General features: G+C 39.3%; 3 protein-coding genes across 7 annotated transcripts in view; 2 read left to right on the top strand and 1 right to left on the bottom strand.

Annotated features, from left to right (window-relative positions):
* Positions 1-1,804, bottom strand: part of tp53bp1 (tumor protein p53 binding protein, 1) — a 27,258-nt gene extending 25,454 nt beyond the window's left edge. For all 5 annotated transcript variants that reach the window (XM_050046873.1, XM_050047041.1, XM_050046796.1 and 2 more), the window contains exon 1: positions 1,283-1,804. In XM_050046873.1, the coding sequence (XP_049902830.1) occupies positions 1,283-1,462 (180 nt within the window). In that variant the 5' untranslated portion in view covers positions 1,463-1,804. The remainder of the gene's footprint in view (positions 1-1,282) is intronic.
* The window catches only part of LOC126393455 (CUGBP Elav-like family member 1), a 377,556-nt gene that overhangs the window by 196,644 nt on the left and 163,820 nt on the right, over positions 1-17,092 (top strand). The gene's annotated exons all lie outside the window — the stretch shown is intronic.
* Positions 14,508-17,092, top strand: part of map1aa (microtubule-associated protein 1Aa) — a 64,555-nt gene continuing 61,970 nt past the window's right edge. Inside the window, exon 1 of the mRNA XM_050046454.1 lies at positions 14,508-14,726. Within this exon, the coding sequence (XP_049902411.1) occupies positions 14,543-14,726 (184 nt within the window). The 5' untranslated portion in view covers positions 14,508-14,542. The remainder of the gene's footprint in view (positions 14,727-17,092) is intronic.

Below are 17,092 nucleotides of genomic sequence, written 5' to 3' on the forward strand. Positions count from 1 at the left end.
ACTTACGTTTTAACAGGTCTGACGCTACTATGCGCCCCGGCTGTATCTAGGCTAACGGCTAACATGCTAACTATTATTTTTATGTCACTAGTCACTTGAAACAAATTTAGGACGATAGGAGACAGGTTGAAATAAACCAAAATTTCCCTTTAAGAGAGGGGCATGCACGTTGAAATGGCTGTATTTTCTATTTATACTACTGAAAACAGGCCGTCCAAACCCACAGGCCTCTCTAAAACTCACCAAAATTACACCATTTATCACAGCCAGAAACTATAAAAACACAAATTATCAGGGATGCATGATATCGTCACATCATCGGTATCAGCCAATATCAGCTTTAAAATGAACTGTCAGAATCAGCCAACATGCTTTTTATTATTTTGCACAATAAAAGAATATTACATACATTGAACAGTACTGTATTTCATGTCTCCATCTGTTTAATATGATGTTAATTCAACTACAGAAGAGACTTGATGATCACTGAAATTAGGTCGGGGAAAAAAGCAGACATATCGATATCAGTAATCAGCAAAATAAGCTGATATATATCGGTATATCAGATATCTGCAAAAAGACCAATACCGTGCATCTCTATAAATCATCAAATAGATTTTCGATGTGCAACTAAGCTTCCATCAGATGAAAAAAACCATAAACAAATCTAAGCTTAAAATAGTGATACTTAATCAAAATCACTTTATTCTAAGTCTCATTTAAAATGAAATGCATGAAGTAACCAACATGTTCGACAAGAGTGACAAAACCACAGCGTTGTTCAGCTCCAGGATTTCATCTTCATCTTCTCATTTTCAAACATCAAAGGGAAAGTTTTAAAAATCTAATAACTAATCTATGTTACGAGGGTCATGTATGTTCTGCCAATCACTCAAGGAGAAACATCTGTAACCTCAGGGAGGGTCAAAACAAACACTGATAAACAACAAAGTCCCACCCAGCAGCCCCCTCCTCTGATAAGTGGAGAACAGTCCCTAACATGGGGCTTCTTTCTGCAGACTGAGAACTTTAACTTCTAATACTGGAAGTAAAGTTTGATGATCATACTTATGTAATTTATCTTGGCTCAGATTTGGATGCAAGGTTTTTACTTGTAACGTCACTGATGTATTTTTACACTGAGGTATCGATCCTTCTACTTAAATAAGGGATCTGAATACTTCCTCCACTGGTGCAGGTGATTGTGCTGTTGTTTTTCTCATAGCCGTGGTGAACCTGTTTTCTTATGTTACTTGGGGAGCAGGATGAGTTTGCAGCTTACCAGGACGGGGCTGCGGGCGGTGGGCTGCAGGCTGGACAGGCGCCGGGCCAGCAGAGCTCGGTAGCTGCTCTCGGGGTCGTCCTCCAGAGCGACACTGTCCGGCTGAGAGTCCTCCACGATCAGACACGGGTTCTCGGGCTGAGGCAGGCTGGAGTCCAGTTCACTTCCGCCGGGATCCATGAGGTCAGGCCGAGGACAGGAGACGGGGTGGTTAGCTAGCCGAGCAGCAGTGAGACAACGGAGGCAGGCATGTGAGTCTACAGCCGCTGGTTGTTACCTGGAGCTAGCATGTTAGCTAAAGGCTAGCGGCTAACGCTTCGCCCAACAACAAAGCGTGCTGCCGCTGTTGCTGCTGCCCGCTGAGGAGACGCTGAGCTCCGGACAGACTCTCACACACACAGCGGGAGCTGCGGAGCTTCACTAATGAGTTACTAAGTTAGTAAAGTATCGATTAGTGTCTCTAATCGATCAGTTAACCGGTTAGAAAACAAAAACATACACACACACTCCGGCTCCGATCGGCTGCTCGCGGGAAAAGTTACCAGAAGTGATTTGATTGGTCCGGTTTGCAGGTGACGTCATATAAGAATGCTGGTTAGTTTTATGGTTGCAGGATTTTTTGAAGCTGTTAACTTTTTCTATCTTTCTAACTTTAAATATTTTATAATTTATTACCATGATAATATATATATGATAATATCTGATTAAATTTAATTATCTTATTTGCATTTTTTTATTTAAAAAAGAGACATTTTCTACATCCCTACCTGAGCTTTTTGTTTGTTTGTTTGTTTGTTTGTTTAACATTTTACTACATCACCCAGTTTATTACACATTAAAAAAAGTAGTAGTGATTAAATTTAATTTTTTGATTTGCATTTTTTGATTTTTTTTATGGTGTCGCTCTTGAATATATTTAATTTAATTTGATTATTTTATTTGCATTTTTTTTTCAATTTACAAAAATACATTTTCTTCATCATTACCTAAGGTTTTTTGTTTGTTTTCATTTTTTCTCTTAGAATTTAATTTGCTTAATGCTACTTATATCAGCCAGGTTATTAAACAAAAAAGTAGTAGTAGCAGTGATCACATTTTTTTTTAAATATTTTTTTTAAATCTACATTTTTTAATTCACAAAGAAACATTTTCTACATCACAACCCGAGTTTTCTGTTTATTTATTTTCTTTATTATTATTTTTTTAATCTTTACTCTTAGAACTGAATTTTCTAACATTCCTTCAAACAACAAGAAGTAGCCTGATAAGCTTTGGGTAAAATGAGGGAACTTTTTTTCCTTGAAACCTCTCAGTGTGCAGAGCATGGAGAAAATCAAATGTCATTTTATTTTTAAGCAAATCAGCATCAATATTGTGACAGTATTGTAGGGCTGACTATTGTTGCTTTCCCAAAACTTAACATAATGAGATTGTTGATAAATAATCTTCAGTAATGTGGAAATAACGATATTGCAATAGCCAAAATTTTCAAACGATTTCTCATCTCATCTCATATTATATCAATATAATATCAATACTTTGCTCATATATTCTGTGCAATTATTCAACTGTGCAATATTTCTCACCTCTTGAATTGTTAATATTGTTATTAGTTCAACATACACTGTAAATAACTGTACATAACTGTTCTTGTGTTACTCTAATTCTATTGTTGTTTTATTCTACTCTTATTGTAGTTACATTTTCACACTTACAGTGACCATATATACTTTATTTTGATCTATTTAAGTACTAGTATTAAACACAGTAGCATAATGCACATTTCTTTTCTTCTTCATTTTATTCATTGTTTTATATTTACACACTTTTATTTCATACTCTCATTCTTCCTTCTTATAATTCTCTATTCCTTACATTGGAGTGACTGTAAGGAATCATTATTTCCCCTCAGGGCTCAATAAAGTATTTCTGATCCTGATTCTGATTCTGATTACTGAATATGCTTATATTCATGCACACATATAGACCCCTGATATTACCATCATATCTTTTATATATATCTTCCTCATTACATACTGTAGCTCATGTACTGATGACATTTCTTCCTTTTTTTTTAAGTGATACATTATGTAAACAGGCGTGTCACCCAGTGATACACAACAGTAACAGACTATAGTTTAGTTTAGTTTAGTTTATTTACTTTATTAATCCCCCTGAGGGGAAATTTAATGTTTTCACTCTTGCTTGTCAATTACACACAGGTCCTATATTGATATAAAGTGATAAACAAAGACAGATAACAACAATATTTACAGTACAGGTGTAAATTTTAAAGTATGGCCTATGATCAAAAAGGTTTGGCCACCCCTGCTCTGACGTACACTGAATCACCCCTGGTGTAGGGGCGTAAATATCGACAGTGCAGGCAGTGTGGCTGCACTAAGGTCCATGAGGTGGGGGGCCCATAGGGAGAGTGGGCCCTCCAACAATGTGCTAGGTGGAGAATGGGCCCTGATTGCCACCTTGAAAATATGCTGTTTTCTAAGAAGAAATTACATTACATTAAAAACAGTGCCATTTGCTATAGACCCTTTTACAATATGAATGTTTTTGGTGGGCGGGGCTTAGCTGGAGACAAAACAGTTCTCCACAGACATTAGCTAGCACTAGCTAACATGTTCTGTTGTCTTGTTTTAGACAATGGAGGAAGATGATGTGAGTGGTGCGTTCAGAAACACTCATTCTGAGTGTGGGAGCGCACTCTGACACAAACTGGAGCGTTGATAAATTGGGAGCGCTGTCTGAATGAATGTAGCATTGGGTTATCCAGAGCAGCGCACTCTCAGAGTGGCAGAGCGCACTCTGGACACTCTGTCTGTGGAGACGGAGCAGCAGAGCGCCGAGCGGAGTGAATGTGTGATTAACTTAACCGTTGGTTCATTCATGTAGAAATATAACGCTCCGTTTCTTCCACCAACAGGGCTCTCATTTTAGTGTAGAGCGTCAGACTGAATTTACCAACGCACCATGTCAGGTCACTCACTCTCCGGGACCGCCAGTGTTACTTGAATAAGTAAACACTGACCAACGGGACCAGACTGGCCGACCCGTATGCTCTCACTCAGTGGATGGATGATGTCACAGGAAGCCAATCTTACAAAGGAGGACCACACTTGTTTGTTTTGCTATGGAAGCTAACGTTAGCTAATGTGCTAAAAAGTTAGCGTTGCAGAGAAATCCAATATTCCTCTTAATCCCTCCCCAGTTTCTGATGAGGTGGACATGATAACCCTTAATACACATAACCTTATTCATCCCTACAACAGGAAATACTTTTTCCCTAACCTGATATGAAGTGTGCGCTGCACACGTGAGCATTTTTGATGGTGGCCTCCGTCCAGTCCTTATCACATTTAACCATAGTTGTCTCTGTTTTTGTTGACGGGCAGTGGCGGCTGGTTTTGAGCCATGACTCCTTCTATTCTGGCTCCCAATAACACAACAAGACAAACACATTTTAACACTCCTATGGAGCCTACAGCCCTGTGGGGGAGAGGCAGCTGCACCTCCAGCTGATAACATGACGTCACTGTGACATTGGCTCTAAAAGGGTCTATATGCCTATTCTATATCCATAAATATTCTATAAATCAACAATTATTTTCTTTGGTATTTTTGTCATATAGGCCTACAGATATGCAGTGATGATTGCTGGGTATGTTGATGTTACCCAATGTCAAGTCTCTGATCATGTGACGAGACGATATGTGCATGATAGCGCACACTGGGGCCCGTCGTAACTACCATACACCACTGTTTATAGTCTACAAAGTTGCCTGGCTGAATTATCATATCATATTCATACACAGTTTAAAGCCTCCTGACACTTGCAAAAAACCCACTTGAAATAAATCAAAGAAAATAACCATTAATTGTCTTTTATTTGCATCATGTCGGTCTAATGTCAGTCTATCAACCTTTTTCACAGTGTTTTGTCCTTTTGCATCCACAGAATGAACACCCTCTTGACCATCAGTATTTTCTTGTATTTTTTATCATAAAGATGTTTTACCTGATATGATGAAGATTTGCACTCTGCGCTGATAAATCATACCAAAAAGACAAATCTAGGGCATTGCTTCCCACAGTGGGATCTCTGAGACCTTCAGAGGTCCTTGCGAGGCGTTCGGGGACTCCGGCAAAATGAGATATAGGTTAACTTTCACCATCACTCCCCTCAGCTCTCTGGTTCAGACTCACCGAGTTTGACTTCATGGACTTCTTTCTCCCTGCTGTTACCTCTGCTCCCCCTGCACACCCCCAGATTTCATATTTTAATCAAACTTTAAAGGAACACCTTTACAGAAGTAGAACCTTATTGGGGGTTTAGGAGTAATGAACGTGCATCACAGATATGTATCTCTCTCAGCACCTGTGAGTGTGGCTGTGTAGATTTTGAGGCTTTAAAACTGCAAACGAGCACACGTTAGATTAGCTGCATTTTGTAGAGAGCTTACAGTGCTGTGGTGCTCTCAGTTTTTGAAGATTAACAGGCTGCCTCTCAAATATTAACATCACTTTGTCATCATCATTTGACAGCCTCAGTTTCCATGGAGACACCACATTTCCTGTAACACCGCAGCCCATGCAAATGCAGATCACAGAGGTACTGGCTGAGAAAAGCAGCAATCATTTCACTGATGCTGGGAAAGTGAGTCGCTCCACGGCAAGTCTTCACAATGAGCCCAAACCTGGCTGAACTAAGTCACACTGACACCTGGGCTGCCTCCTCAGCTCACAGCCATCCTCCTCAAGAGTCAGGAACAAGAGTCATTACAAGCACAAATGCTTTGAACACACCAGTAAAGACCTACAGTTGCCATTTTAGAAGGACAGTTAATGTTTAAAATCCTGTGAGACATATCATAGATACAGAAATGATGCCATAGATTAAGCACCATGAAGCAGGGTAAGGTCATTTTCTTTCACTACAGACTAACTCCAAACAGCAGTGTGAGTCTTCAGGGAGGTGGAGATTGCAGTTTTCTGCAGAATCCCAAACTGAAAGCTTTCAGCTCACAGAGGCTCAGCTCTGATTCAAACCCTTGGGTCTTTCTCTGCTCCCAGTCAGCTGAAGGTGCATCCTGCCAGACAGCAGCAGCCATGGGCCTGACCACAGCTCTGATTTACAGGCAAGCAGCAGCAGCAGCAGAAATATTAGTGACCAGCATTTAGATAAGAGCACACTGAGGTGGAGACACTGTGGCTGGAAACAATGCCTGATCCTGCTAAATGACCCGATACGCAGCTCCACCAAACAAAGATGAAGAAACACAATCTGCAGCCCGGCTGGATGCTGGTGGGCATCAGCTTCGTGCAGCCAGCTTCACCGACTGCCACCGCAAAGTTCAGCGTTACGTCGTCATTTCTGCAGGTCGGGCTGACACCCACATTAAGAAATGCGCAGCCACTACCCAAAATGTCTCATCTTAGCCACCTCTGCCGGAGCTGACAGACAGCTGAGACGCACACTGGAAGCATATGCTGCTCCGCGTCCTCTAACACATCACCATCCTCCATCCTCTCACATTTTCACCGCAATGCAAAGAAAAACACACATAAAGCGCTTTACCTTCGGATTCAATACGTCAGCTCCCGGTTCGTCCAATTTGTTTCAGTGTCCCGTTGGTTGCAATAATAACGCGTCCAACATCGCTCAGTCCTTCCTTGCCTCTGTTTTGCTGAGAGTCAGGGTGTGGAATACACACGCATGGCACGTAAAGATGCAAAGGCATCTTTTAATGTAGATGCCATGCTCATTTCCTCTGGACTCACACACTGCTGCTTCACATGGATCATCACCAGGATGAGATTCATTTAAAAATGTAGATTAATTTTATTTTTGGATGCCAGGAGCTACTTTGAAATAACTTTTTAAATAAAGCAGAGAGGAGGTAGTTTAATGTGCTTTCAGTGTTTGAATGTGACAGAATAGAGAGGAAATGTAAATTCAGGTTTGTCAGCTCCATGTCTGTATTATTTCCTAATGTCAAACTGAAGCTGTGGTTAAATATAACCAGAAGACTTTGCAGACGCAATAATTCACTTATAATTCATATCCACCATATTTATTGTAGTGGGAGTTATAACTGGGAGATCAAGAGATGCATGGCATGCTAAATTATTTTATTAGTATCATGTGTGCTTCCTTTGAAAGCGAACATGTAGTCTGCAAAATTCAAAACCTAATAAAAAGAAGTTTCTAAACACTTATTCAGTCAGTGTTTGTCTGTTCAAGTTATTTTATTCCATTTTCCACTAAGCTGTGGCTGTGAAACATCATCAGCTAACATGTTGACACAGCATGCGCAAAGATATTCAGGTGGATGTGCGTTGGTGCCACATTAAAGGGACAGTTCAGATTTTTTGAAGTGGGGTCGTATCGGGTACTTATCCATAGAGAGTTAATTATATACAGTAGATGGTGGTCTGCGTACTGCCAGTTTGGAGAAGCAGGGTGGAGTCTGACACAGAGGCTAAGCAATTAGCTTGGTCTCAATCAGAAGTCGTCGAAATCCAGGGTTGGGCAGTGACTTCCATCGTTAGCCACCGATGAAAAAAGCTGCCCTTTCACGTTGGCATGATATGCGGCCGGTTGCCGATGTTCTTGAGGTATTGTGTTCACAAGAATGAGACAGACAAGGTCACAGTGGCCAAAATGTAATCAGTTCTTTGTTGAGTTCAAGGGGATGTTGGTGCCAAAATTGAAGAAATTCCCTCCAGGCGTTCTTGAGATACCGGGTTCATGAGAATAGACATATGGACCCATTCTCACTTCGAAGTTGTTGAAATCTGGCGCTTGGTCAGTGACTTCTGGCATCAGACACCGACAGCAAACGCCAGTTGGCATGACATGTTACTTTGTAACAGTGCCCAGTGGCACAGGGTGAAAAGCGAAGGGACAATAACAAAAGTCAGGGCAGTGGAAGTCCAGGTAGGGCGGGGCAAGCAGGAGGGGTGGTGGATGGGTCCAACAACCAACAACTTTCACCCATGAGGCTGGTGTTCGCTTCCCATGTGATTGTAAAGCCAAACATTTTTGGCTGAACTGTCCCTTTAATGTGGCACCAACACACTTCCCCCTAAATTCAACCACGTGCTTTTGCTGTTGAAGGACAAAAACGTCAATTCACGGTGTTGTACCAACGTAGTGCTTTTATTTTGAAAGAGACTGTATGCAAACTGTACATTTCCTGTGAAAACAGAAGTGTATTTTGAAAACAGACAATGCATGTAACAGGCTGAAGTTGACACGGCGTCCCAGAAGGTCAACAACCAACACACCCAGGGTACCTTGGACGTCATATGTGGACGTGGAAAGTCCAAATGTGGACATGTGACTGCTGTGGAGGGTTAGCAACAAATGTATTTTATTCACCTTAAAAAATCAATATCATTTTAAGAGTACACTATATTTAGAATATTGTCTCAGCCTCACCTTAATGTCAGACAGTGATTTCAAGCTAGAAAATTAAGCTGTTTTATTGCTCTCTCTTCAAAGCCAGACTCCATTGAGAAAAACAGCGATTTAACGTCAGTGAACACAGGAGCTGCTGGTCTACTGCTGCCGCCATCAGTTAGTTAGTTTGTGTTATTGTGTGACTTTGGTGTTACAAAAGGGTCAGTTCAGATTCACCAAAGTCACACAGTAACACAAACTCACTAACTGATGGAGGCAGCAGTAGACCAGCAGCTCCTGTTTTTAGTGAGCTAAAATGACTGTTTTGTCAGTGGAGTCTGGCTTTGACGAGAGCATGATGGGGAACTGAAGCTGTTAACAGCTTCCTCGTCAGAATGGGCTGCCTGACAGAGAAGTAGAACAGTCAGAATACCCGTATTGTAGCGTACACTTAAACTGATATCATTTATTTTTTGTGTGAGACTTTGTTTAGGTGGCTTAAATATGTTTTGCTGCTGACCCCATTGGTTAGCTTCCATATTGGACTCCACCCTGCTTCTCTAAACTGGAGGTGCGCTGACTGACATCTACTGTCTGTAATACACTGACTATGAATAAGCACCCCAAACAACCCCACTACAACTAATCCAAACTCTTCCTTTAAAGGCCATGTAGTGCATTTGTGTGTTTAGGCTTCTGTATTTTCACTTTTCAGAATCAGAATCACCTCTATTGGTCAAGTATATGTACACATAGAAGGAACTATTATGTACAAGTATATGAAAGATGTTATATTATTTGGCCTGCACACATGTTTAAAAATAAATAAAAATAAAATAAAAATGTCTATAAACGAGTCAAGTGTCCTGTAAGTTGTAAATATTACAGAGACTGAGGCTGACATCCGCTGCAGCATCCTGCAGTTTTCATTTATTTTATTGTTCCATTCATTTTCTTTCTCTTTGTATCTATAATAATCTCCCTTCACATGTCGTCACAACTTAATGTCTCACAAAAACTATATTATCTTTAATCTCTATTAATATTTCTTCAGCATTTCTAAAGAAAGCTGATTTAACTATTTGAAATGAATAAAGTTAATTATCTGTAATTGGGTTCTCCATTTGCTGGGAATAAAAAAACATGGTCTTGTAGCTCCTGTTCCTCCCAGCAGAGGCCAGCAGACACTCTGCAGTGTGTGAGACTGGAGTGCTGACTCACTCCTGGTTACACACATCTTTCTTTCTTCCTGAGGAGAGGAACCAAATTAAACTCCACAGTGATCCATCACCACAGCAGGAGGTGTCACTGCCGACAAGCCACAACCAAACCAGCGCCACAGCGTCTGCTCTGGAGCTTTAGTGGAGACAAATCAGTGTTTACATGAACAGAGGAAGATTACTGAACGTCCCCCCATACAGACATGTAATATATGACATATATGCCCCCATGTCAAGAAGGATGTTATCATATGTTACCTGTGAGATGATATATTATCATCATCACATACATACATCCTCTGGATATGTAAAGATGTGCATTTGTAACATATTAAATGCCCACAGTAAAATTTCTATATGTAAATATTATTAAAAATATCTATATGATTATTTTTTATGGTATAATATGTTGTGACCATATATGTTAATATATATGTTTATGTTCATGAATACAATATCTTGTATCTTGTACAACATACAAGTCTATATTTATATTTATTTTATATTTACATATATAATGTATGTACATATATTACAAGTGTCTATATGACATTTTATGAAATTTTATGATATCATATGTTGCTATATTAAATTAATATATGAACACTTTTGAAAACAACATAAATACAAAAATTCTGTATGCTTACATATGTTTTTTTGCATTAATCTTTTTATTTACATATATAATATCACTACACGTTGACAGGCTTCAAGATGGATATATATGTACATAGCATATATGTCTGCAATATAAGCATATATTATATATGCACATACATGAGAAATATCCATATGATGAATTTCTATACAATATTTTATGTTGCTACCATACAAGGTAACGATATATATTCAATTTCTATATTAAAGTTTATGAAAACAACATCTATATAAAAAATCTGTATACCTACATATGTTTTCTTTATTAATTCTTAACCTTCATGTCTATCTTTTATATTTACATATGTAATATCAACACATAGTGACGGTCTTTGAGATGGATATATATTTACATAACATACATGTCTGCAATATAAGCATACATTATATATGAATATATATTAGAAATATCCATATAATAAATGTTTATACAATATCATATGTTACTGCCATATATGGTAATGATTAATTAATGAATTAATTAATTAATTTATATGTGCAAGTTTATCAAAACAACATATATACAAAAAATATGTGCGCTTACATATGTTCTTTCTTCATCAATTTTAAATGTACATGTCTATCTTTTATATTTACATATATAATATCACCAGATATTGACAGGCTTTGGGATAAATACATCTATACATAACATACATGTCAACAAGAAATATATATATTATAATATATGAAAACTAATTTTGATACAGTTTCATATGTTGCAACCACATTTATATAAATACTATATATACTATATGTATAAAATGACTATTTATGAGAGATTTATGGCAATGAAGGTATTATACATATACAAAAATACAAATATGGGCTGGACATGTATATCAATATATTTCTTTTCTTTTTATGTACATATTCTTCATATGTTAAAATTCAATACATGTACATCTAATAAACTTCCATGTTGGCCAGAATGATGGTTATGAATGACTCTATAGAGGAAAAAAGAAATCAGATATCTGTCTTGACATTACAGTGAGATCCAATCAGTTCAATCCTAGAGTGATTTTCTTTTTTAAGGTAAAATAAACTAATGACATACACGCTCAGATGGCAGTTTATTAGGTACACCCAGCTGAAACCAATCCAGTCTGATACAACACTCCCGTAATGAATCCGCCTTAATGAAGGTAACAGTGGGAACTCTGTATTTGTTTGTCCATTCTGACTCTAAAGACGACACAGTGGAGTTATAATGTTTGTCTGTTTGCACAATTAAAAGCTGCAAATCAGCGCCCTGCAGCCCCATCTTCCCTCCCTGGAGTTCTCCGTCCTCGAGCTGAGAGGCTCCTGATTCAGCTGGAAGCTGCACTGAGAACCTTTTTTCAACGAGGTGTTCAAACCAATCGGCAGAACAAATGTTGCCGTTGTATCTTTCTGCAAATCACAGATATGTGAAGCTATTAGGCAGCAGATATGTTGAAACACTGTTGCTGTGTGGTCAGGTTTGAACAGTGGTCTACAGGCGTCTCACCTGTGACACACCATCTACCATCCCCTCCACACCGCAATAACGTATTCGGCTCACATACTATGTCTACTATTATATACTACTATTTCAGATAGGTCAGGGGTCGGCTAACTTTACTATCAAAAGAGCAGTTTTTGGCCAAAAAAGTAACAGTGAGTCTAAATTCTCCCATTAACATTACTAACAGGTCTTAATGAGCCTTTATTGATATGTATTACCATAAGGTGGTGACTCTGCAGCAAGCTATTTATGACTGTGTGGTACTGTAACTTTGCAGGGTTGGTGGTAAAAGCAAACAAATATGTCCATGCACTATAAAATTCTCTATTGTCCTCCAAGACTTCTTTTTTCAATCTGGAATCCATAGCTAGCTTAGCTAAGAAGATCCAAGACAAGCCATCGCTAATGAGGTTCAGCAGCATTTAAAGTACAAGGTGACAGGCCGTATGAGGCACATTCAGTTTATACGCAGATGACACGCAACTGTACATCTCTGCCAAGCCAAACGATGCTGCAGCTATAAACTCTATTACTGGCAATAAATAAATAGATGAGCAATATTTTTTTAAAGTTAAATGAAGACAAAAACAGAAATGCTGCTTGTCGACCCTAAAACAAAAACAGAAATGCTGCCTTTATGTTTTATGTCCGTTATGTCTATTTTCATGTGAAGCACTCAGGGCTTATACTGCCCTTGTTGTAAAGCACTCTGTCCTGCATTTCTTGTATGAAAGGTGCAACATAAAAAAAAAGTATATGATAATATTATTAATAACAACAATAATAATAATAAAGAGAAGAAGAGGAAGAATAGGGCGGCACGGTGGTGAGGTGGTTAGCATTGTCGTATCACAGCGAGGGAGCTCCTACACAGAGGAACACAAAATTTACCCATATGAATCAGGTGGGTCATTATTCTGTGGTTCACTGTGCTGAATGTGGTGATATGTGCATATATATGTATTGGTGTTACTGTTCCAACTGTAGTTACTCAATTTTTGTCTTACTTATTCCTGCATGTATTTATTTCATCTTATTCTATTATTATTTCTCTTCTCATCACCATCACAGGTCATCCTAAGCCACCCGGGGAGGGAGGGTTGGACGAAAGGTCAATTTTTCTTTCTGGAGTTTCATCAACTGCAAAATTTGTAAAAAAAAAAATTATGGACACATATGGATGAGATGTAGCTATGTATATATGCTTTATTAACAATATAAAACTGAAAAATATGATCTCACACACACACACAAAAAAAACTACAAAGGTCACCACTGTTATGATGAGTAAATATTCAAAAACCCTGAACAGCTGCTTTCTGTAGTTTTTATCAGACAAACAGGACGAAACAGTGACTTTGTTGGGGACTATTTTCAGCTGCGGATGAATCCACATTTGGTGCTCTAGTGAGTATTTAAGGCAGCAGGACAGTGTGTGTGGGATTGAGTCCAGTGTGTGTTCATGGTAATGAAGGAACATGTCAGCCAGTGCAGCAGTGTGGCTCACTGATGTGCTGTATGGCACAGAGGAAGGAGATCTATCAGGCTGTAGATACACAGATAACACAGATAGTACCTGTTGTGCTCGTTGGTAGCATCAATTCATTGCTAATTTGTTGACTATAAGATAAAAAATATCACCAGATGTACTGTTTAGATATTGTTAAATGTATTTTGTTAATAGTAGTTTTCATGTACGGCTCGGTGTGTTGACAGAACCGACTCGCAGCCTTTGTTCTGCAGAATGAGCTCCATTCAAATGTCTTATGAAGCCTAAAATAATGTTTTTTCCACGCTGACTGTGAGCCTTTGTTGTCACTGTTGCTCTCTGCACAGCTGAAGCCTTGTTTAGCTCATGACGGGAACAAAGACGTGTCAGTTTAGTAACCAAAGCACATTGCCTGGTACTTGCAGTGACACTGATATAAATAGAACCTTTGTGAGCTACAAACTTCTTATTTTCAGCCCCTTTTGTCTGGCAGAGTGTTGTTTAAAAAGAAGAACACGAGGGTGACTGGAAGTGACACTGATTACACTCAGTGACCCCTGATGGCTGTGTTTGGAGAACATTATTTACTGTAAGCGCTCACTGTATTTTCATGAGTGTGTTCACATATTTGAACATGAGAGTTCATCTTTGATATTTATATGTTTGTAAAAGAAGTTCCTATAGGTTATAGGAAATGACATCTTCATCTTCACCGTCTTCCTCATCCTCAGTGACAGCAGGCTTCAGCTGTGTCATATAGGAAATATGATCCACATAAATTCTCATGTCCCTCTTTTCCCTCCGTCCAATGATGAGCTGTGACATCAAATAGCCACATCACCTGCCATCCAATCAAATGTTCCCCGTCCACAGAGCCACGCCCACCAATCCTCCCAGCTCATCCTGCACTGTCATGGTGCTTGCTCCGGATGCAGTTGTCATGGAGATGGAAAAGGGCTCAGCGTCCACTGGCGGCACTGTTACCATGGAAATCCCCGCCGCAGCAGCTGCCTCAGTGGAGCGAGCGGAGCCGGAGGAGTGTGTTCAGCACCATGGACAGCACGGCGCCGGAGCTGCTCCCCAGCACAGAAACTATCGCATGCTGATAGTGATCGGAGAGATCTCCAGCAGCCATCACCTGGACGCCGCCAGGAAACAGATCACACAAGGTGAGTCCACAGAGGAGAGGTCAGGAGGGCTGGTCAGAGTCACTGCAGCTGAAAACATCCTGCTGCTCTGTTCACCTGTTGTTAAATTCAACTGTCATCAAATTTATTTCACACAGAAACGGTAAGTTGTAGGTGCATTACTGTGTGTTTACATTCAGTTTTCAGATTTCTGTAAATTGTCATTTTGGTGCAAACAAAACCAGCAGTCAGTCCTTCTGTATGTCAGTCCCTGAACTTCCCATGTTGTCAGCAAAATGCTTCAGTTTCTGATCCAGTGGTTGGAGAAATATTCTCACACTTTACTTGTGTTTCAGTACAAATAGTCTAAAATCACTCCAGGTGAAGAAAAAGTCCTGATTTCAAAGTTATTACCTGCAAAATGTGGTAAAAATACTCATTATACAGAGTGGATCCTGCCAGTTTTCTATTAAATATGTAATGTATTATATATTATCAATGGTTAACACGTTAGTATCATTAGTAGTAGTATCACTATGTACACCACTGGTTAGTTTAACTGCAAAATACTGCATCATATTTCATAAACCCATCATATATTTTGCATATTAAAATTTTAATCTGGAAAGTAACTCATAACCAAAGCTGTCAAATAACTGAAGCGGAGTAAACGTTACATTTTTCATCCCTAAATATTTTATTAAAGTACATTAAATTGGATCTTAAAGGGACAGTTCACCCCCAAATCAAAAATACAGATTTTTCCTTTTACCTGAAGAACTATTTATCAGTCTAGATAGTTTTGGTGTGAGTTGCCAAGTGTTGGCAATATCGGCCGTAGAGATGTCTGTCTTCTCTCTAATATAATGGAACTAGATGGCGCTCAGCTTGTGTTGTTCAAAGCGCCAAAAAATATAATCAAACTACACCCACCAACTGTATCACCATGCAGAAGGAAGCCTGTATCTACTGCTAGCTCACTTAGCACCAATGAGCTAGCTAACGTTACAGCTCAGCCGAGGAGGACGCCATGAATGGTGGTTCTGTAAAGAGAAAATACTTCCTCGATGAAGCTCACAACAAAGTCTGTGGATTATTTTGAATAACTGGGTCATGACTTCTGGAAAGAGATGGTAAGAGAAAAAATTCCCTTTACCTGAGTAAATTTGGTGTTATTTCTACTTCTACTTCGATACCGCAAATTCCCCAACATATCTTTGGAGATCTGTAAATCTAATTATTTTCATTTTGGACAAAACTGCAGTAACTTATTCAATATGTGTAAAATGTGGGAGGCATGTGTTATGATACTAACAACTTCAGCTTTGTATCATACTTTTTAAAAAATCATAATTCGTCCAGATACTGTGCAGTCAGTGAAGTTATTTCAAATTATTTCATCAGTTTAGAGCCTCATAACTGATTCTGTTCAAATAAAGAAGCCACTGATGTATGGAAATATATAAAAAACATAAGGGAAAAGTCCCCTTAAGGTGTCCTTGAGATATTGTGCTCATGAGAATGAGACAGATGAGGTCACAGTGACCTTTGACCTTTGACCACTAAAATCTAATGAGTTCATTTATGAGCCCAAGGGGACGTTGGTGCCAAATTTGAGGAAATTGCCTCAAAGCGTTCTTGAGATATTCACACAAGTGGACGCACTGACGGAAAACCCAAGAACATAATGTCATCGAAATCTGGTAGTTGGTCAGTCACACACAAATGAAAAAAGCCGTCCTTTCACATTGGCACGATATGCAGATAGACGGCGGAGGGGACACGTGGTGAGACAACAATGAAAGTTACGGTGGCGGAGGTCAAAGTATGGCAGGCAGAAGGGGTGGTGGGGTCCTACAACCAGTGACTTTCACACAGCAGGCTGGTGTTCACTTCCTGTAAGATTGTAAAGCCAAACACCGTGAATTGACGTTTTTTTCCCCTCAGCAATGAACACGTGGTTGGGTTTAGGACAAAAAAAACCGTCAATTCACGATGTTTGGCTTTTATTTTGAAAGAGACTGTATACAAACTGTACATTTCCTGTGAAAACAGAAGTGTATTTTGAAAACAGACAATGCATGTAACAGGCTGAAGTTGACACGGCGTCCCAGAACGTCAACAACCACCGAGCCAGCAATTGTATGTGGGCCCAATGTGGGTAGTAAATGAGCTTTAAAAATAGGCCCTTATATAGGATTGTCCATTGATTCCATAATGGCTCCATGCCAATTGTCCACATGGGTGGTTTTGCCTAAGTGGGCCCCACATGGGTTATTCTAGGGCCACCTGGGCACCAAGTGGGTATGGGCCCAAAATGAACATCTTATCTTGAGCCTACTTGAGTAAAACCACTCATGTAGGGAACTGGCATGGCACCATTATGGAACCTGTGGACAATCCCATTT

This window comes from Epinephelus moara, chromosome 1 (assembly GCF_006386435.1).
Source record: "Epinephelus moara isolate mb chromosome 1, YSFRI_EMoa_1.0, whole genome shotgun sequence".
NCBI classification, from domain to species: Eukaryota; Metazoa; Chordata; class Actinopteri; order Perciformes; family Serranidae; genus Epinephelus; species Epinephelus moara.